This window comes from Heliconius melpomene, chromosome 2, assembly GCF_056956725.1.
Source record: "Heliconius melpomene rosina isolate 202511_hmr_F chromosome 2, ASM5695672v1, whole genome shotgun sequence".
NCBI lineage: Eukaryota > Metazoa > Arthropoda > Insecta > Lepidoptera > Nymphalidae > Heliconius > Heliconius melpomene.
Window position 1 is genome coordinate 5,450,916 of NC_140390.1, and position 22,677 is coordinate 5,473,592.

General features: G+C 33.8%; 1 protein-coding gene across 4 annotated transcripts in view; it reads right to left on the minus strand.

Moving 5' to 3' along the window:
• Positions 1-22,677, minus strand: part of Mhcl (Myosin heavy chain-like) — a 192,967-nt gene that overhangs the window by 97,136 nt on the left and 73,154 nt on the right. For 2 of the 4 annotated variants that reach the window (XM_085199125.1, XM_085199143.1), the window contains 18 exons: positions 13,156-13,338; positions 11,585-11,764; positions 11,270-11,394; positions 10,010-10,147; positions 9,007-9,150; positions 8,125-8,354; positions 7,666-7,813; positions 7,125-7,235; positions 6,637-6,766; positions 6,189-6,285; positions 5,908-6,031; positions 5,673-5,820; positions 5,266-5,366; positions 4,818-4,942; positions 4,107-4,154; positions 3,085-3,260; positions 2,291-2,376; positions 1,788-1,932 (listed from right to left, as the gene is read on the minus strand). In XM_085199125.1, the coding sequence (XP_085055251.1) occupies positions 1,788-1,932; positions 2,291-2,376; positions 3,085-3,260; positions 4,107-4,154; positions 4,818-4,942; positions 5,266-5,366; positions 5,673-5,820; positions 5,908-6,031; positions 6,189-6,285; positions 6,637-6,766; positions 7,125-7,235; positions 7,666-7,813; positions 8,125-8,354; positions 9,007-9,150; positions 10,010-10,147; positions 11,270-11,394; positions 11,585-11,764; positions 13,156-13,338 (2,439 nt within the window). Of the gene's footprint in view, positions 1-1,787; positions 1,933-2,290; positions 2,377-3,084; positions 3,261-4,106; positions 4,155-4,817; positions 4,943-5,265; positions 5,367-5,672; positions 5,821-5,907; positions 6,032-6,188; positions 6,286-6,636; positions 6,767-7,124; positions 7,236-7,665; positions 7,814-8,124; positions 8,355-9,006; positions 9,151-10,009; positions 10,148-11,269; positions 11,395-11,584; positions 11,765-13,155; positions 13,339-14,373; positions 14,636-22,677 lie in introns of those variants that run through there. The other 2 variants (XM_085199154.1, XM_085199135.1) reach the window with 2 other exon arrangements.

Consider the following 22,677-nt stretch of genomic DNA (forward strand, 5'->3'; position numbering starts at 1 on the left):
ATGGGTAAAGGAGTGTCTTAACACTAGATTCCCTCTGCTTTTCATGCTACAAGTAATAAAACTTTATATTTAGTGTAAATTGTATAAGGCAACTTTTTATGGTTTGAACTTCTTACACAAAAATCTCATGGCAAATTTATTATTCCTTAAATGTAGGTAATTTGTTTTTTATTGCACGCGCTAACTTTTTTTGTTTTTTAATGATAACCTCATATTTTATGCTTATTGCCAGAGTCATAAAAAAAGATTAGTCCTTTTTTAAATGTTTATAGGTTATATATAAATTGTAAGAAGAGAAGAAATTTCCATTTTTATGTTACGACCACCCATTCTGCAAGTGGCTACTGCTTATTTCACTCAATTATTCCATTATTTTTATTGCAACTATCGTTGATTTAATGAAACAATTTCACGTAAGAGTGGATTTCATACGAAAAGTTAAATTATAGTTTGTAGAGGCCAATTGTGGCGTAGGGCCACAAAATATGATTGTAAACGCTAAAGCCTGTGGGTTCGAGTCCCATTCGAGAAAATTAAATATTCCATATTTACATTTACTTCGCTCTTGTGTCGAGGTAAATCGCGTCATTGAGTTCTGATACTCAACACGCAATGCCTCCAGAATTCGGTGGAAAATAGGGAACAGAATGTCTTGACATTAGGTTCCCTCTATCTATCCTGCTGTGTACGAGATACAGCGTGACGCTAAAAAAAATATTATACAATAAATATATTTTTGAATATCAGTTACGCAAAAAATATAATGTATTTACGACAAATCCTGTTATTAGACGGACAATACCCTGAATTACGATGTTATGTTTATTTTCGAAACGTCAAATTATGACTGAAGTGCTATCTTTCAATTCGATGAGTAATTTTCTAATGGAACTTTCATTTTTGAACAGTATTTATCTACACCTATCTATCTAGATTGGTCTAGACTTTTGAAGAGACAATGAGATTTAAAACACAGCAGGTTAGACAGAGGGAATCCAGTGCTAAGATACTCTGTTCTCCATTTTCCGCTGAATTCTGGAGACAATGCGTGTTGAGTGAACTAGACGTCTACGATGTCAATCATAGCCAAGAAATGAAAATACAAATTTAAATAAACAATTATTTCCTCGAAACTCGAACGCGTTTAGTCACACACTTATGGGCATAAGTGTGTGACTAAACGCGTCACGTCCTGCGTCACGGCTGGCCTCAACAATATTTAGATTGTTTAATCTAGACTTTTGAAGAGTTAATGAGATTTAAAAAAAATCTGATGTAGTACTTAGCTCGTTAAAATTCATAATAAAAATGTATTTCCTAGTATATGTCAAGAGATTCCAGTTAAAATTAAATGCGAATTTACATTCGCATTTAAAAGTAGAATGCGTTTAAGTTAAATACTTATTAAATTATATGATAGAGCGGTTTACTCTTCCCACGATGATAAGTAAATTAACTGATATTTAATTGGCAATAATAATAAAATGTAAATTTTATTTATTCGCAGAAATTATAATTTTTAATGAAAATATAGTATTTTCATTATAAATAATTTAATTTTATATACTCCAAAGCTTTTTTATTCCAAATAACCTACTATATAACCGTAAACTTGAAAGAAATTGATCGAATTACAATTCAGCCTGTATAAATACATGCATTCTGTTATATAAAACAAACCTTAAATAAGTATAATCTTCGCTGCTGCAAAAATCTATATGTATTAAAATTAAAATGTAAAATAAAAAAAAAAAACAAATATTCAAATATTACTATCTAGGACTCACCTGCGTCATACCAAGTCTGTAGCTCGTGACATCCAGGTCGAGTGCCAGGAGCATGTCGTCCACCACTTGTCGGTCAGACATTGTGGTCAGACATGTTTGCTGAGTGTCTTCGTTTTCATCTTCAGACGTCGCCAGGAGGCGGTATCTGATAATATGAAAAATATTTAGGTAATTCTCGAAATGACTGGCTTATACATATTCGTTTAATTTTAGCATTTTTAAAGTGGTCATACTAGGAAATGGAAGATGTTTGTTTAGAAAACGTATACAAATTAAGTTTCGGTACTTTCAAATTTTTATACGTTGGCTATAAAGTGTTTGCTCAATTTAAACAAACTAAAATAATAAAAGCAGCATCATACTTTTTCAGGTATAGCAGACCAAATGGAATTTATTATTAAGACACTCCGTTGTTCTTTGTCATGTTTATTTATTATTTCAATAGCAGTCTATTGATAGACATAATGAGAAAAAAGTAGATTGAAATAAATGGAATCACTTACCTTCTAGCAAATTCAGAAAGCGGCATATGTTCGGGAAATCCTTGTTTATACAGCCTCGCCGCGTCGAGTAATTGGAAGCCTCGGAACTAGACATGTATGAAAATTATACGATTTGTATAACAAAAAATAAATATTAGTCGAAAAGATCGGCACATTACTAACATTTTTTTTTTCAGCTTCACGCTGTATTCTGCAGGCAGCAGGGTAAGCAAAAAAACTTTACCGATTTCTAGGGGCATTGCGTGTTGATACTGTTGGGCCTCGACACCAGAGAGAAGAAATGAAAATATTAAATATTTCATTAATTCGATACGGAATCGAATCCATAACCAGTCGCGTTTACAGTCACAAACCTGTGCCGCTGCGTCACGACCTGGCCTCTACTAGCAATTAGTAACATTTCATCTTTTACTAAGATAGAGGCACTTTATGTTGGTAGAGGTCGCTCTACTATTTCGTCTATTTAATATTAAATGAAGCTAACAAAAGTATGTAAAAAATATCTTAATAATTAAATATTTGTATTCGCTGGTTAAAAGATCAATTACGAATCAAAGTATATTATTTTTTAGTTTATTTAGTTTATTTTATTTTTTAGTTAGTTTATATTTATTGAATATATTCTTGCAATTTTGGTAAAAACGCGGCGTTGTGGCTCTGTCAAAATTTCAATGACTTCATACATTTTTTTATGCTCATTCCCTCGAGTGGGAATCGAACCCACAACCATCCCCAAGACGGTCTCTATAATATGTAATATTAGCAAATATATTATAAACATTAATTGTAAGTACCTGAGATCTCAATAAAGGTATGTTAACATCGTCAAACGATTCGTTTATCTGATTGGTGACGAGACAGCACACGAAGTGGACGCCGCCGGCGCCGCAACGCCGTAGCGTGTCTACTATACCGTCTGCTACGAATTTTGCTTGTAACGCGGTTGAACGCCGCTTCATGCCTGCTGTACCTTGATAAAAAAAAATATTATAAGTTTTTTTTCTAGTTTCATGCTTTACGTATGACTGAAGGAACCTAGTGTTACGACACTCCTCGCTCGATCGCTGTCTCTTGTTATCATGCTGAGTAATTTTTTTATCAACAAGTGGCACAAGCTTGGAACTATCAACGCTACGGTTGTGAGTTCAATTCTCACACGAGGAAATGAATAATCTATCATTTTTATTTCTCCGCTCCGGCATCAGGGCAAATCGCGTCACTCTAGAATTCAGCGGAAAGTATAGAACAGAAATGTCTTAATAGGAACGGTCTGTCTTAACACTAGGTTCCCATGTTCCCTCTGTCTACACTGTTATGTGCGGGATACAGCGTTAACTTAAAAATATATTAGAAAATAAGCATATTACATTATTAAAATGCGGTAAGTAAATAATCACTTCTACTATTATTATGATGGCATATGAATGAATGAAATTGGCAAATGTAAGAATAAATTTAATGTTTATAGTTTACTACAGAATTAAATTTTAATAGTGAAAAATAAGACCCAACTGCAAGCTATGATATTGGGAAAATATTGTTAGAGAATTTTTTAAAATAAACCTTCTATATTGAACAGAATAAATACAAAATATGAAAATCAAAAGAGACAAACAATAAAAGTATATTTTAGCCTATTATTAATTCTAAATATAGCTTCATAAGGATTTCAAATGGAACCACAGATAGCATTGAGCTATCAGCACATGTTTATGATTAATAATAACATATAACTATTAACTACATTAAAAAAAGGAAAAGGCATGTGTTATTAATGTATATTATTATTTTTTCTATTTGTCATTTGTTCCCTTACCAAGAGAACGTCGTATAATTGATGCTCGGCAGAAGGGAGAGCTGTCTGCTATTATTAATAAAAAGTATCTTAAGTAATCACAAAATAAAAGCATCAATACACATACTTAACATTGAATTAAATAAATACGAGGTTAATATATTTATAACATAATTTAAGAGAAATAAATACATACAAATCATACAAACACATAGAGAGTATGCTAAATGGAGCTATCAATGTATTTGAAAGGTGTTTAATACATTTTTTGCCCTATTTGATACATTGTGTGATGAGTGGCGGTGCCTAACGCGCCCCTTTGTCTAATTACCAAGGCGAAGAAATGTAAATAATTCATTACTCTGAATGACAACCAAACCCACAACCGTAGGCCGGTCGGTTGGTCAAATACGGTCAGGCGCTGTGCTGCTGCGCCACGATGGCCTCAATCGGTATGTTCACGGTACAGTACGATCGACGGTTCGTAGCGGCTCTAAAGCTAGCTGTGGCTGCGCATATTTGACATTATATTTTTTTTTATTTTTGACTATTTTCTTCTCGAGTCAAAAATGCGCAAAAACTCGGAAGAAAACTCTTATTAATTGTTGTAATGGTCACTAACAAAAATTAAATAAATAAATAACCTTCAACACAGCCATAACTCGCCGACCGTACTATAAAACACTATAAAGACAACAACAACACAAAATAACAATAACAAGAACAACTTACCAGAAGTAAGCGTCCGACGTATGGAGGAGGCCCGCCGCAGCGTAGACGCGTCGCCCACCGCCGCGGACCACGCGCCCGCTCCGCACGCGCCTCGCGACCATGACGAGAGTCGGCCTATGTCCTCGCTGGGGACCACGGATATTATGGAACAAGTTCATTCTATATTTATCGAAATTGTTCTATTTTGGAAACTGTGTTTTAATTATAGATCAAATGTCTTAACACTAGGCTTCTTCTGCCTGCTGTGAGCGGGATACAGCGTGAAGTAATATTATAAAGTGTGGGAGTATGGATATATGTTCCACTTTTATGCAAAAACTACTGAACGACTTTAGAATAAATTTTACAGAAATATAGCTTATACATCTGAATAACATATAGGCTACAATTTATATAAAAATTAAGCGGGCGAAGCCGCATTTGGGTTACTAGTACAAAATATACATACTTTTGACTCTCTTGTAGTAATGTATGTGCCTTCTTCAGTACAGGGTTCTCGCGACTGGCCTTCACCCACCCGGTGACGTCATATAATACAGGATTAGTACCCTGTGGAGAAAAATATATAAAATGAAATCATTATTATTTTTATAATATGTATCCTAGTTACACTAATATTTAATAATCTAGATTTCATGGGATAATATTATAAAAAATAAATTATATTTGTAAAGGTAAGTGTTATTCACACACTTATACAAGGACAAAATTTTGTGAAGAAAACAAAGACATAGCCCAAAAACGATTGTTACACAATTGCTGAAAAGAATCACAACAATAGATATCCAAACATTGTACCATAAATAATTAAATCAAAATCCAAAAAAAAAATATATTATTATTATTATATCATACCTGTAAATGCTGTAAAATAAACTGCCTATTGTGTGGTGCTTTCTTGATCAAGTAATGCGTTTGATGTGGTGCTCCGTAATGTGTCATGACGCGTTCTAAGAAAGTGTCGTCTGAAGAACCTGGATACATCGACTCTTCGTCTAGAAGCCTGGGGAAATTTGGATTAGATAATATTAGTTTTATTACACAAACACGAAAACGAGACATTTTCTTTAATACTAGTAATATTCCTTACCATAACAGCCCCCGCCTATCACAGTCACGGAGATCCGCTTGGGAACTACGCACTATGGTGTTCTGTGGCGCTTTGTCCAACAAGTCCACCATGGGACCCGGGTTCACTGTTTCTGATAGCCAATCTGTAGTTGTATAGAATTTAATATTGTTAATCATTTGAATACTTTTAAGATTTGCAAGTTTTACAGTTTTGAGTTTTATTGAGTTTATATTTTAGACAGTGGAAATCAACGTTAATTATAATATATGAACACTCATACAAAAATATTATCATATTACCTTCTTCAGAGCCGTCATCTAAGGTGATGCCTTCTTGTGCATAACGTTCTCGCGGAGCCACTAATAAAGCCTCGTGAAATACTGTTTGGAGGCGTTCCTTAAAAAGATATAATACATTTAAAATCATCGACTCAACTCACGCGCCACAGAATATGTTATAAACTTTTAGCCATATTTTCAATGCAACCAAAAATAATTGGGACGAAATATTAGTGCCTACAACATGGCGTACTGCTGAACTTTTTATCATAAATATGTTTTTTTTAATCGAAAAAAATTGTAATATTTCTTTAACTTCCTGCTGTTCAAAAAATTCACTCGCCTCAAAATATATGACATTGTTGAAAGGGATCTCACAAATGTCACCAGCTGGGACAAGGATCAAAACGTCAATGACCCAACCACTGCCAACAATGCCAATATTTCATAATATAATATTCATAAATACCTGTAAATAATTAGATAGCAATTTAGATAGCGTAGCACCACTCTGCTGTCCCGCGCACATCGGGTTATCCGCACCGGGCGTGTCCAATAACAGGATAGACGCGGATGTTCTCGCTGATGTTGATAGACTCCTGTTTATATATAGTTGGTTGGGTTAGGTTTTATAAATGTAGTATTAAATGTACTACAATTTGAGATAAACGCATTTTGACAATGACATCACACTTAGCAAACTATTAGAATATAAATATATATTAGGATAACAGTCGGCTATAATATTATTGTTTTATATATATCGGTATATGGTACGGTTTGTATGTTTTTTAATAAAAGGGCTATTTTTATTATTTTTTTATAACAATAATCATATTTAACTTTAAGTTTCATGTAGAAATAGATATAAACAGCCTAAATCAAAAACACAAATGAGGACTAAAAATAAAAAAGTAAACAAAAAAAGAAATATAATATATTCTAACTATTATATACCTATTAACTAATGCAGCAACGATGTTGAATGTTTCACTGTACAGCCCAGACACGAACGCGTCGAGAGCGTCAGAGCCGGGTGCCTCTTTCTCGTTTGACGGTGATGGAGTTCTGAAATATATAAAATTATGTTAATTTATTCGATGTATGATGTTCTGCCTAATATAAAATTTTAAAATTAATACTACTAGCAATAATCACTCTTAATTATATTAAATAATTTTAATTATTAAATATTTATATAAATTTTGTTAGGAGTTTTAAAAAATATGAATTACTAAAAAGATTTAGTTAGACATTGCGTAAGGCTGACAAGCCGCATGTAATAGCCGTTCTACACGCTTTGTATTCTACCTTCTTTTAGAGGACAAAAAATATAAAATATTCATAAATACTTATAGAATTATAGGCAAAAGCTACATTTTTATTATCACATCAGAATCTTACATCGAGAAATCACTTAAAAAATCTACACAGTACCTAATAAAAATGATAAAATACCATTAAAATATTGAATTACAACAATGTAATAGAACTATACCTCAATACAGAGGGCTGAGGGGAAGGCGGAGTGGGGGGAGTGAACACAGCGCGAGCTAGTTCGTCCGCGCCCACGCCCAGCATGCGTCCCGCGCGGGTGGCGCACCCTGTACTCGCGAATTGGTACTTGAGACCTGACGCCGTGTTCGCTGTGGAAATTAAATTACACTTCTACAACAAGATACATCATATAGTTTATTGTGGTGCATCAGCCGAGCTCAATCTCTGAATATCCAGAAGTTGGACCTTGTCTAGTCTCTGCAGGACACTGGTTGATTGACAAGGCTCATACATAGTGAGTAAGGAAACAGACTCTAAATTCTCTTTAAAAACATATGCGCATGATGGCAAATCATATAGTTAAATAAATGTTATGTAAAAATCTTTATAATTTTATTAGTAGATAGCCATATATTTAGTTATTACTCAAAAAATGACTGAAGTTATAACTATAACCTACCTCTAACAACACCAGCCCAACCCAAATGGCACACAGCTGCTAAAATCTTCCATATCGCCATTTGTTCTTGTTCAGTCACTGCTAATAGTTTCAAGGCTTCCTTCAGAGCTGAAAACTCTGAGGGTGCTTCAGCTTTCTCTGAAGAACTGATGTAGGGGTTAGGAGCACTGACAGGAGCCTGGTCCAGGAGTAGTTCACGACGAAGACGACCGTCGCAACCGTGGAATAACCTATAATGTTTATTAGTTTATGCGTTTAGAGCGAACAATAAAACAATTGACTTACGTGGACGTTATGCCGATCATTTGTAACATTATGTATTATTTATTATTATTCTAAGAAATAGAGCAGAGAAATAGTATTTTTTTATTTATAGCGACATATTGTGGTCGTGCTAGAATTAAGGGACGACGAAGGGAGCAGTGGCGTAGCTAGGGTATTTGCTGCCCGGTGCGGCTTAGGAGAATTGATGCCCTTTAAAATGGTCTAAGGTCTAAAAAAAAAACAAAGTGATCGTCGACTTTGATGAGTCCTAAAAAAAACGTGATCGTCAACTTTGATGCCCCTTTCCTTTTGATGCCCGGTGCGGGTTAGGGAACTTGATGCCCTTTAAAATGGTCTATAGTCTAAAAAAACAAAGAAAAACAAAGTAATCGTCGACTTTGATGCCCCTTTTTCTTTTGATGCCCGGTGCGACCGCACCGCTCGCACCCCCCTAGCTACGCCACTGGAAGGGAGGGATTCCTATTAGTACACATAGTTTACATTACATTAAATTATAAATATATAAAAGTATTCATTAATTTATAATTTATTATAAGCACGTTATATTTTTACTTTCAAATTTTAACAAGAATTATGATACCAGTTTTTAGAACTCACGCGTGTAAAGCTCGTAGACCAGTTTGTTCCGGTTTTAAATCCGGTAGCAGTATTTGAACAGACGCCGATACTAAAGCACCACCACCGTCGAAGTCCAGAGACGTCAGCGAAACGAAACGAGATGCGAAAGAATTTGAACCCGTCCTGAAAATAATGTCATTTAAACATATAACTATTTAAATAAATAAAACTTATGTAATTTTCTAATTTTAAGACATTTTAAAAGATATATCCGAATAAAAAATACTGAAAGGGATTAGATGAAATTTTATAGTAATATAGCTTATACAACAAAATAATACATATGCTACAATTTATGTAAAGATTTGGTATAATTTGCACATAATATAAAATAAATTTAAGCGGGCAAAGCCGCGTTGGGATCCCTTGTCTCTTATACATATCAATATTCACGATAAGAAATAAAATACGATGATTAAGCTTAAATAAAAACGTTTTAGTTTTATGGCTCTTTTATACATAATATTATTATTTAATCAAAGAAACATTTCAACAACAATTTTATGAGTTTAGTTTAAAATAAGAAGACATCGAATATTTTTTTTATTCGTTATTTCTGTCAGAAGATACACTCGTGCCGGTTGTGATTAACATTTCAATAAGCACAAACTAGTTAAATTAAATATAAATATGCAAAAATTAAAATCTTTCGCTTAATTTTAAATTCTAATGTATGTGTTTATATTATAAAGTAGACAAAGAGATCAATAAAAAAACAGAATAACCTTTGAAACAAATACAAAAATTATTCGAATTTATGGACTTTTGCCTTCAGTTACTACAAAAAGAATATTTTTGAAAATTATGCTATATAGCAGATATTACATACACAATCTAAACATGCGTTCTTTCTTTTGTCCCAAATTCGGAAGTCTAAAAAGCCAGAGCCAATAATCGAACTTGCAACTAGAATTTTCATTTGATTTGATTTTGATTGAAATAAGTTATATGTTAATAAATAATATAATTATATCTAACTTACCGACTAGAACCAAAAGAATGTAGAACATCCAAAGCGGCATCAAGTCTTTCCGGAGTCAGCTTAGATCCTTGCGCGGGGTAAGCACTCGCCAGATACCACACGCAATGTCGCATCGCTGATGTCTTACCGGAACCCGATCTGGAAGAGACAGTATTAAGGGTTTTTATAAATAATGAAAAAAAAAAACACAATATAATGTTAATGCTAATTCAATATTCTTGTTAAATGTTTCGTAGATAATTAAGACTAAAAGTTATATTTAAAGCTCATTCATTTTCATCATATTTGAAACAATTACGGTAGCAACATAAGCAACCTTGGTTTGTCTTTGTGAGAAAATATAATTCAGAAAATAATTCATTTCTCCTCCATTCTCTCTATCTCCTCTCTTCTCCGTTTACAATCAAACGGCTTACAAAGGCAGTGGCCTCTTTGTTCTAGTAAATAAATAAAGAATTAATTCAAACACTCGATAAGGAAATAAACAAGAAAAGTTAAATCAGAATAATTTGTATTACAGAATTATTATGCTCGATGTCAGTACCTTACGTTTCCTACAATTTAAAATTTATAGGTCCACTTGGAGATATAACGAGATGCCTTGAATGGTTAAAGGGCTAGGTTTGTTTTGTATACAATGTAAATTAAGCTTATTAGTTTGCCTTATATTGTAATACAAATACAAATGAGTACAATATTATATAAGATAATATTCAGGAGGATAAGCCAGTCGTGACTGTAAGCGCGAGGTTGCGGGTTCGATTCCCATTCGAGGAAATCCCTTCGCTCTGGTTTCATGACCAGAAGTTTCATGATAAATAATAATTAATTCTCCCGAGTGAGGATCGAACCCAGAACTGTCGCGTTACAGTCACCCCTCCTTGTGCCTCTGCCCACTGCTAAATAGGGTAAAAATATAATACTACTACGAATCTAAAGAATTTAGCTACGATATTTGAGATAGAATATTTAAAGGCACGTTATGTAAAGTAAGTGCTTTCAATAATCATAATTCGTTGATAATATATTTATGATTGTGTTAAATTTACATAATGTAAAGTGTATCAAGAGATTACGACATATTTTAGACAGAATAGAGAAGAATACATAGAAAAAAATAAAGGATACGTACACACAGCATGGAAGACAGAGGGAACGTAGTGATAATTCACTCTGTTTCACATTTCCCGACGAACGCCACGCTTTGCCTCGGTAGCAAGGTTTTAGATTAGAATTATAAATAGATTAAATATTAAATACCTTCCAAGAAACACAATAGCACGATCGCGCCTCGAAGCCAGCATACATCTATGGGCTGATTGTGCTGCTGCGAACACGTGTGGGGGCATGTCATCCACTCGACACCCTCGGAACATGGCTGCAACCTAAAAAAATAAATAATTCAACAAACGAATAGTTATACATGCCCAGAACCCATTGAAATTATCCATAGAAGCATATAAATAAATCTAGATTATAAATCTAGATTCTATATTGTAGATTTATACTAAACTTGCTAAGTTTTCGTATATTTTTATAAAAAAAACCTTTAAAAAACAGTAAACAAACACAAACCTTCTCAGTATAAACAGGAGTGGTACGCTTCGGGGGTCCCAGCACCAGCAGTGCGTGTCCAGCTCGAGCGTGCGGTAGAGCAGCAGCATGACGGGACCGGAGCACGTGCAACGCGCCGCACTCGTTCAGGCAACGCAAAGACGCTATATCTTCACAGCGTTCGAGTTGAGGTGGATTAGCCTTAAAATTTACATTTATTACTTTAGATTATCATGGTAAATGTGAAATAAAAAACAAACAATCAGCTTCACGCAGTATCCCGCATGTAGCAGGGTAGGCAGAGGGAAGCTAGTGTTAGGAGACTCCGTTCCTCACTACCCACTGATTTTTTTGAGAAATTGCGTGTTGAGTGGCGAAACTCCACGCCAGGCTTTTGCCTTAGTACCAAAGCAAAGAAATGAAAGTACTAAATATTTAATTTCCTCGAATGGGAATCGAACTAACAACCTGTCGTGTTTACAGTCACACTATTGTACCCCTGTAACTCGACGATCTTAGAGATGTATATAGGTACTCATAATTGCCGCCCAATAAATAATAACCCCTAAAACGTCCTGGAGGTGGCTCTCTGTGGATTTTTGATTCCATAAGAAAAACTGAAATAAAGTAGTTTCTCCTATATAATAAAATAGTATATAAAACAATATATAATATCACGACGAAAAATATCAAAAATTATCATAATAAATCGATAGCAATCAGACTACACAGCGAGAACGTGATGAACAGAAACGATGTGGAATAATCATGTTCTATTTTACAATAAATAATTGTCCAACCGTCCAATGACCTATGCCTTTTGTTAAATTAAATATTTATCATATAACAAAGAATAGTTTATATATTACTACAATTATATTGTTTTTTAATATTCGTATTGGCACCAAGACAAAAGCCCTGGCGTTGCGTTCCGCCACTCAGCCCGCAATGCCGCGAAAAAATCAACGGAACGCAGGGAATAGAATATCTTAACACTAGGTTACCCTGCCTATCCTGCATTCAACAGGATACAAGAATGGATGATGATGATGATGATGAAGATAATTTAAATTTAAAAAAAACATTCTGCCAATTAACTCGTCGCGCCCACAGATTCATTAAAAAAATAGAAAAGTGATAAATGCTATTCGTATTCGTGGAAACAAATTCATTTTCCCGGTATGACAAGACGAAGCGATGCGTTGACTTCTAACAGTCAACATGACACTAAAAATGTAATCATAAATCCACCTATCCTGTCTACATTTAGGAGAAGCTTAAAACTTTATAAATTAAAAATAAATCAACCTCACGCTATATCCAACACAACAACGTAGGCAGAGGGAACCTAGTGTCAAGACACTTCGTTCTCCACTTTCCGCCGAATTCTAGATTGTGTTGAGTGGCAGAACTCAACACCGCGCTTTGCCTTGACATCAGAGCAAAAAAAATAAAAATATATAAATTTAAATAAATATTTCATTTCCTCGTGTGGGGATCGAGTCACACTTTATGCCTCTGCGCCACGACTGGCCTCTAAAACTAAAACGAGACCAATAAACTATTTCTAATCTGCATAATCTAAATAATACCTTTTCCAAATCATCTTCATCAACAGTAATAACCTCTCCAGTTTGCAGCACACGAACTTTAGCTCTTCCAGCATCAGCGTCGCCTTCTCTTACGACGGCTGTGAAGCCACCGCGGTGTGCCAGCCACATGTGACCCGCTTGCAGCCATTCCTTCTCGCACTCCAATTGCTCTTCCGATTTTGCCTGCATGGGAAGATTATTGTTAGTATAAATAGTTTATGAAACAAGAAATATTGAAATCATATACACGACAGTAAAAAATAATGGATAATATGATACAAAATTATGTATATTTAAATATTAATATAACAATCAGCTTCCTTCAAGAGAACCACTATAACACACATCACAGCAACCCTGCCTACCCAGGCAGATGAAACATAGTGTTACGACACTCCGTTCCCCAATTTCCGCCAAATTGCACGAGGCATTGCTTGTCGAACGAAACGCCGGGCTTTTGCCTAGGTGCCCAGAGCGAGCAAATGAAAATATTAATAAATAATAATTCATTCCCACGAGTGGGGATCGAACCCACAACCGTCGCGATACAGTCATACACTTGTGCCACTGCGCTAACACTACCTACCTCTGTCTACTTAAATACATTTATTAGAATATGTAAATAATTTTTAAAAAAATGTAATAAATCAATCATTTCTTTATCAGACGAGGTGAATATCGTATTATGCGTATGCGCAGGACATACAGGTTGTAACGGCCTTCATCACTATGCGCGAATTTATATATATTTTGTAGAGGCACTTCTAATATATTAATATTAATACATGGATTATTATATAATAATACTGCGATAAACTATTTATAGCTTTATTTACATAACTTATATGTACATTTATATACAAAAAATATATATAATATTGACAATGAAGCTTCATATCTGAACCTATAATATCCGAATTAAGTTAAAACTTATTACAATTAATTCGTAAATTAACTAATGTATTTATAGACAAGTGGGCCACGTGTGTTCTTTTTATTTAGTATTAAACATGAACACGACCTACTTTTACTAATAGTTAAGATCTTTTACTTTTCTTTTAATTTTTTTATTAAAAACATAAGCTATGTACTTATATAATTAAAAAAGAATGCACAATCCATTATAACAATTTAGTATTAATTGTTATACATATTTTGACGCCCACGCCGAAATATTTTTGGCACTTTAAATTACATCCACATGTTGCAAAACCATACCTGCCTTCTTCGCAAGCCACCGATTCTCAAACTACACTTCCTATTTCGCAACTGTATTTCACTTTGGCGGGAACTATTATCACCGCGAAAATGATTTTGATAAGACACAGGCAGCTCCAACACTGTTTTAGTATTTTCATTTGTAGTTTTAGAAGAGAAGAAATTAAATTTTGATATAGCAAGAAAAATTAAAAATTTAAACCAATTAAAAACTCCATATAAAAGCTGAATAAATGACATATTTAATTTGAACTAATATGTATAGAATAGTGGAAGCAGGCTTTGTGCTTGTAATCGTGCATCACCCACACGTGCCACGCATGCGCACCAGGAAGGGTTTCGAACATAGGTGCCTATAGCCTATTGAAAACCTACGCGAACGTATAAGGCGCAAATCTCATTAAAAGCAATTATCCATATAAATAATACCTCTCGATACAAGTATCAGACGTAATAAAAAACAAGTAATCAAATATTGTTTATATCTATCTATAGATATAATAAAAGAAAAATTGTTGTACGGACATTTAACAATGTTGTAAAGTCCAAATCAATATTTTTTTTGTCTCTTTGTCTGTATGTTTGTTCACGCTAACCTCAAAGTAGGCCTAACTAACTTAAATGAAGTTTGCATTATGTAATTTTGGTAGGTGGTGTTTGTTTTTCTCCTTCTAAAACATATATACAATGAACAGTAGAAGATAGTAGAAGTAATAAAACGGTCAATAATTTAGATTTAGAAAACATTATAAAAACATTCTTCTATGCATCCAAAACGTAAGAATAAAAATTTTAAAACCAAGCTTATTGGATCTAGCCAGAGCCATAATGGAATGCTAACCTCTTATTGAAACTAATATTGTTTAATAGAACCGTAGCTCGAAAAGTCTCTAAAAATGTAATATAAAAATAAATGTTTTTTTCTCATCGAATGGGAGATGTGTATAAAATATTTGCAGGAATAGAATGTGTGAATTAAGCTCAATGTGATGCGTGCTATTAAATATTAGCACATTTTTGTACTTGTAAAGTTTTTGCAAATCACGAGTTTATTAGTTACATAAGTTTGTATATGTAACTATCTGTACGCTATCTATGTGATCGCTATCTGTACATGCAAGATATTTAAGAAAATCTAACAGGTATTGGGGACATTTATCAACAGTAAATAATAAATAGAACCATAAAATCGACAAACAGAAATTGTCTGTTTATCGATTTGTCTGTTTTTACACGTTAATTAAAATATTTCTTTAACATTTAACATTTGTTTCGTTGAAATATATTTCATATTGAAATAAATAAAAAAGTTATTTTTATATGAAATATATTAGGTTCGATAAAATTGCTACTTTTTTTATTAAATTGGTTAAAGCTTAAAGTTTGCTTATTAAATATATCAAAAAAGCAATACAAAGTAAAAAGTCCCTACTCAAACATACCTACTTTAGATATATTAAATAAAATAAAAATAAAATAAAAAAAGCCTTTTTTATTGACCGTTGCCTTAATTCTAATTTATAATAAATATTTACTTAGTTCTAATTTATAATAAATATTTACTTAATTTCAATTTATAATAAATATTTACAAGAATTTACTTAATTTAATGTTCTTATCTCCTTCTAAATATAGTATTAGGCAAGGTCCCCAGGCTGGGTATAGGCCTCCTCCAAATATATCCACTTTTCCCTATCCTGTGCTATTTGTTTCCAATTGGAGCCAGCGGTTTTTATTATGTCGTCTTCCCACCGTGTACATGGTCTTCCTCTGCCCCTTTTTCCTGTTGGGCCTCTCCATATGGTCGTTTTGTGAGCCCATCTATCATCTCTAAGCCTGGCTACGTGGCCTGCCCATTTCCATTTTAGCCTTTTAGAGTAGCTTAAAGCGTCAGTAGCCTTTGTTATAGCTCTTATTTTTCTGCACTGAATTTTGTCAAGTTTTTTTAGTTTGAGCATACTCCTTTCCAAAGCACGCTGGCATGTGGTGATTTTTCGTTTCACACTTGCCGTGAATTTCCACGTTTGGCATCCGTATGTCAAACACGGTAGTAGGCTGGAGTTCATGACTTTAGTTTTGAGCTTCGTAGGCATATTACTCTTGAAGATTTCCTTCAAACTCCAGAATTTATTCCATGTCTTTTGTATTCTTCTATCAATTTCCATTTCATTGTTTTCTTTTTCGAAGCTGATTGTTTTTCCTAAGTAGATATAATTATTGGCATACTCTAGTGGGTTCCCGTCTATGTTTATTTGTTTTTTAAAGCTGTTTGTCATTAACCTTGTCTTAGTGGGATTGATTTCAAGTCCTATATTGGCGCTAGCTACTTGCAAAGTTTCAATCATGTGTTGCAGTTGTGAACTTGTCTCTGATAATATTACTATGTCATCTGCGAATCGTAAATGACTTAAGATCTTTCCTTGTATATTTATGCCAAAATTTGTCCAGTTTAGCTTGTTAAAGATAGCTTCTAATATGGCTATAAATATTGTTGGGGATAAAGGATCGCCCTGTCTTACCCCCCTCATTATGGAGAACCCTGGGCCCAGTCTATCTAGTTTTATCCTACCGATGTAATTACAGTATAAATTTTTGATAACATTTATATATACTTCGCTAACCCCTTGATCTGTCAGACTGTTCCAAACGCTATCGTGAGTTACAGTGTCGAAGGCTTTTTTATAATCTATGAATGCGAGGTATAATGGTTTCTGTTGTTCACGGTATTTCTCTATAATTAACTCTAAGGTGTGTATGTGGTCCACCGTAGAATACCCTTTCCTAAAGCCTGCTTGCTCTACTGGTTGGTTTGATTCTATAGCGTGGCTGATTCTTGAATTTATGATGGTAGAGAATAGTTTGTACAGACTGGGTAGTAAACTTATAGGTCTATAGTTGCCTATATCTTTAGGGTCGCCTTTTTTATATATTAAAATTATATTAGATTCTGACCATTGCTTTGGAGTTTTAGAATGCTGCAAAATCAAATTAAATAGTTCAGCGAGTGGTGTGGCCAGTATATGATTAGCTAACTTTAGAGCTTCGTTCGTGATATTGTCTGAGCCAGGAGATTTTTCTAACTTTAACTTTTTTATTGCTTCTGTGACTTCTATTTCATCTATTTTTTGGACAGTGATTCCACAATCATCTTTAGTTGTATGGGTGTAGGTGCTTTGAGTAGTGGCTGATGGAGTATAACTATATAAGTTTTTATAAAACACGGTTGCCGTAGTGATAATGTCATTCCGCTTGATAACGTTCTTACCAGAGTTCGTTAACCCTTCTATCCAGGTTTTATTTGTTCTGAGTTGTTTGTAGGACTTTTTCGTGCTTCCAGTGGAACATAGATGTTTTTTTAAAGTACATTGTCTATAACTCTCATAGTCTTTCCGTATGTATTTATTTACTAGCTTAAAGAGTGCTCTGAGCTTATTTCTTGTAGGTCGCGACTTGTTTTTGATTTTTTGTAACTCCTTTCTTTTTTGCAGTAGAGCTATCGTCTGTGCCGACAGCACCTTGTGGTGCTTGTGTCCTCGTCCTTTTTGCTTTGCGGAACTTAAGCTTTTAGTAATGGCATTTGTGATCTTGTCATAATATGCTTGTACTGATAGGTTTCCATGACAAGATGATGAAAGCATACTAGACAGGTTTTCTCTGTATTTCGTTACTTCTACGTCATATCTTAGTTGATTTGTATGTTTATTTGTGTATTTTATTCTATTCTTTTTTTGTTTTGTTAGTTTTAGAGTTGCTCTAACTATTCTATGATCCGAGGGGTAGTTTAAGTTCATCGTACCAATATCTTGAAATAATCTAGGTTGGTTTGATAGTATGTAATCTAATTCGTTTTTGTGCTTTCCGCATGGAGATTTCCACGTCCACCTTTTGCTTGGCTTTTTTTTAAAACATGTATTTATTATAGTCAGTTTATGCTCTAATGCAAAGTTCATTAATTGTTGCCCTCTATTATTTCTAATTCCGTATCCGAATTGTTTTGTAATTAGATGTTCTTCTGGTCTAGGGAACCCAATCTTCGCATTGAAGTCTCCCATTAAAACAATATTTTTATGTGTGGTGTCTAAAACATTGTCGATTGTTTTATAGAAATCGTCTATTTCATAACTACTTGCATTGCTTGTAGGTGCGTATGCTTGTATAATAGAGAAAAGGTATCCTTGAATGTTCATATTGAGTACTGCGACTCGTTCTGTTATACCTATAAAGCTCTCTATATTGTTTTTATGTGATTTGTTTATTATAAAACCTACTCCGTATTGGCCTGGTGTGTGGCCCACGTGGCATAATATAAAATTTTCGTATTCTTCTATATTGGTACCTACTCGCCTTGTTTCAGATAGTCCTATTACATCGTATTTTATTTCTTTCACTGCTTCGTCTAATTCCAGTAATCGTTCATAAGATAATAAAGATCTAACATTATATGTTGCTAAATATATTAATTTAGTTTTTACATTTTTTTCCTTCTTTATGGGTGTCAGTTTATTTTTTGGAGGGTTTCGGTCATGCTCTTCCACGGTGACCAGCCGGCTTGGAAGATGAGTGTTGTGTTCTGATAGTGGTTGTTTTGTGTTGACATATCGGGAGGGAGGCGGTAACTGCTAAATATTAACGTTATTATTTTGCTGCAAGTCTGATGGGTTATTTGTGTTCTTGCTAATCAGGTAATTTAGCATCCCCGGTTTTATAATACCCTCCGACAGGCTTGAAGTCCTTCTTATTTGTGTTTGTGATTTATTTTTCTTATTAGCCTGTGTATTTGTTTTTGTTTCAGCTCCTTTTGTGGTTTTGTCTTCAGGCGAAGTTGAAAGCATTCTTTTGTTACTGCCAGCTGTTTTGTTTTTTTCACTTATGACAAGCTTGTCGTATTTTATTTTTACAAGGTTTCCCTTTTCCCTTTCAATTCTTGCTTGTTCTTGTAGCTCTTTCCTCTTCTCTAAAATATTTTGTGGGAAATCTTCCGTAATGTAATAGTCGGTATTTTTTAATGCATTTCTATTTTTAAACAAATCAATTTTTATGCGGAGTGTACAAAAAGTGACAATAATTGGACGAGGTCTTGCCCCTTTCTTGCCTATTCTTCTAAGTTCTTGAATATCCCTGCAATCCAATTCTTGAGAGAAATGTTCTTTGATAAAGTTCACTATAAGACTTTCTAGGTTATAATATGATGTTTCCGTTTCTTTTATACCGAAAAAAACAATATTGTTTTTTCTTGCCTGTTTTTCTAGAAAATAAAGCCTTTTTTCTTGATTTTCACATTGTTCCCTTAGATGCTCGTATTTTTCGTTAAATAGTTTAAACTTATCTTCCAATATGCAGTTTATATTTTCCGTAACTTTTTCAGTCACTTTTTCTCCATTTGTTTTTATTGCGGTTTTCTGTTCATCTAAATCTTTTCGAATTTTTCGTAGCTCGTGCATAATTTCCTCCATAACTTACAATTTCTATTTCCTTTTATGTTGAATGAAATTACTTTTGTGTAACTGCTAACGCCCTCTAGAGTTCCTGTTCCTATTTACTGCGTAGATCACAGAACACATTTACTTGGCGTAGATCGAAGATGGATCCGATTAGTACGACTTTCCACAGATGTCGCTACTGTCTTTGTGAAGCAGTCTAGATTATTATTGCAAGTCACTTGTTATTTATTGGAAAAGTAGGGTTATTTATCTCGCTTTATTTTAAAAGGTATTGACGGGATTTAAAAGCTTGCAATTTATTATTTGGGTTTAGTCTTTCACTTCAAATACATACAATATGAGAGATATTTATGTTTAAACACGCAATACGGTTGGTTCACAAGCGCGTCATTTTCACTCAATTGCACAGTATTCACCAAAAGTTAGACGTTGTCCACAATGTATGATGAAAATCACTAGTTTAAGTGTCCAAACTTGTCTCTTCCACTAAGTAGATTCGATTATTTATATTTTAAGATCACTATTAGTACGGAGCCGAAGTTAGCGTTGCCACTGTCAACTCGAAATCCATTAGATATATTAGGGCAAAATTATTTACTTCGTTTAACTACACTTAGAAGGTGCCTTAGACCAACGGTCATTAGTAACCTACTTTACGTACTAATTCCACATTGTTATATCTTCGTGTTTGAAACATTATAAGTGAAAAAGCGTGCAACTCTAAACGCGACAGGTTGTGGGTTTGATTCCCAATTGACGAAATGAAATATTTTCATTTTCGTGCCCCTAGCAACGAGGCAAGCAACGGCATTGAATTCCTCCACTCAATGCCTCTAAAATTCGATGGAGAGTTGGGACACTTTTTAAACTAAAGTGTTTATATATTAAGACACAAAAAGCAGCTTTAATTAGGGAAAAAATGCCTTAGAAAATAAAGAATATTAAATATTTAAAAATAATTGAGTTTAAAATAACTGTGCTGAATACAACGGTTTATATAACCTTGTAACCTTCGTAATGATCGCGATGTCATATTCAATCAAAATTTACATAATAAACTCATAAGGCTTACCCACTAGGAATTTCGTAGTATTAGTAAAACAGAAAAAACCGCTGGTTTTTATTGTATAAGGCTTATAAATAAATCAATTTCATACGATAATCTGCAAAAGATTAAAAAGTATTAAGAATTATAAAGAAAAAGAACATATTTTTGCATATTCCTAATTTTCTGATGTGTTTGTAAGTTCTGAACTTTGTGAAGTTTTTTAATATACTTAATCCGTCACTCTCTATGCCCCACATAGCACGATAGGCAGAGGGAACCTTGGAACCTAATGTTAAAACGCTCTGTGCCCACTAAGACACTTTCGTTTCCCACTTTCCGCCGAATTCTCATGTTATTGTGTGTTGAGGGGCAAAACTCCACGTAGCACTTTGCCTCTATAGGTAACAAGTAAATAAAAATATTAAATATCTCTTGCCCCGAGAGTAAATCAAACTCACGACTGCCGCGTTTTAGTCGTACTATCCTAAACTTGTGCTGCTGTACCACGACGTCCACAGAATCATTCAGTTCTCAAACAAAACAGTTTCATTAAAAACACCATTATTTATGACACAGTAAATAAGACATTTCCAAGGCAAGATTGCATAAATCTTTGTTATTTCAGCTTTTATATAAATAAAGTAAGCAAGGCACATTTATTCTAAGATTGTCAAGTTGTGGCCCAATTTAACATTTCCACAATAGATAGATACAAAACGCCAAGTCAACGTGTTGACACGAATAGTAAATTACTAAATGAATTGCTGTTCTTGCTTGCGCATATCAGAAATCTGGACACAGAAACAAGCTTAGATAATTTAGGTTAACAAAACACTTAAGGAAATTCAAAGCAATGAAGGTAACTAAAATTTCATATTATTCGATAATTTTATTAGCTTTAGTTATTATTTCTATTTGCAAATAGTAGAAACTATTGAGGCTGTTTGGCGAAATGGTTTATTTAGTACTATTTTTACATCGCTCTGGTAACAAGGAAAAGCGCGGCGTTGAGTTTCGCCACGAAACAACAAGTTGAAAAGCAATACTTTGAAAATTCGGCGGAAGGTGGGGAACGGAGTGTCCTAATATTAGGTTCCAAGGTTCCCACTGCCAGCCGTGCTATGCGGGGCATAGAGTGTGACGGATTAAATATATAAGAAAACTTCACAAAGCTTAGAACTTACAAACACCTCAGAAAATTAGGAATATGCAAAAATATGTTCTTGGTTGAATTGCGTAACTAATTAAAGCGTAGCGTAACTAATTAAACTATTATAGCATTGTTATATTTTGTTCATGGAACTTTAGTAAAATACAGGAGAATATGCAAAAATATGGTTCTTTCAAAAGAAAAGGAACGCAATTCCTACCCTTATTAGATAGAAACAACAATAACAATTAATAATACAAATAAAACAGTTACAACAATTTTATAACCAATCAACACATCAAACGAGCGCGCCGTCAAAGCGGTTACAATTGAGAACTCACCAAGTGACCTTTGAAAGGCAAACGTCAGTTACGTCGAGGAGAAATGATAGTATCAAATATTTCATATTAGTATGTTAATTATATCAGCTGTGGATTATTGCCCAATTGCATACTTAAAATTTCAAAATAAATATTTATTTTAATGCTGTAATGTGGACAAAGGTGAAAAGTGAACATACAAGGTATTAGCACCAGAATGTGAAAATTTTATGCTTCATATATTTTACGTAATTCTATTGTTATCTTTTTTCAAGCTTTTTTTTTATATCTTGTTGCACTTTTGATATACTATTTAAATGAAAACTATGTATATTGTATTGCCTT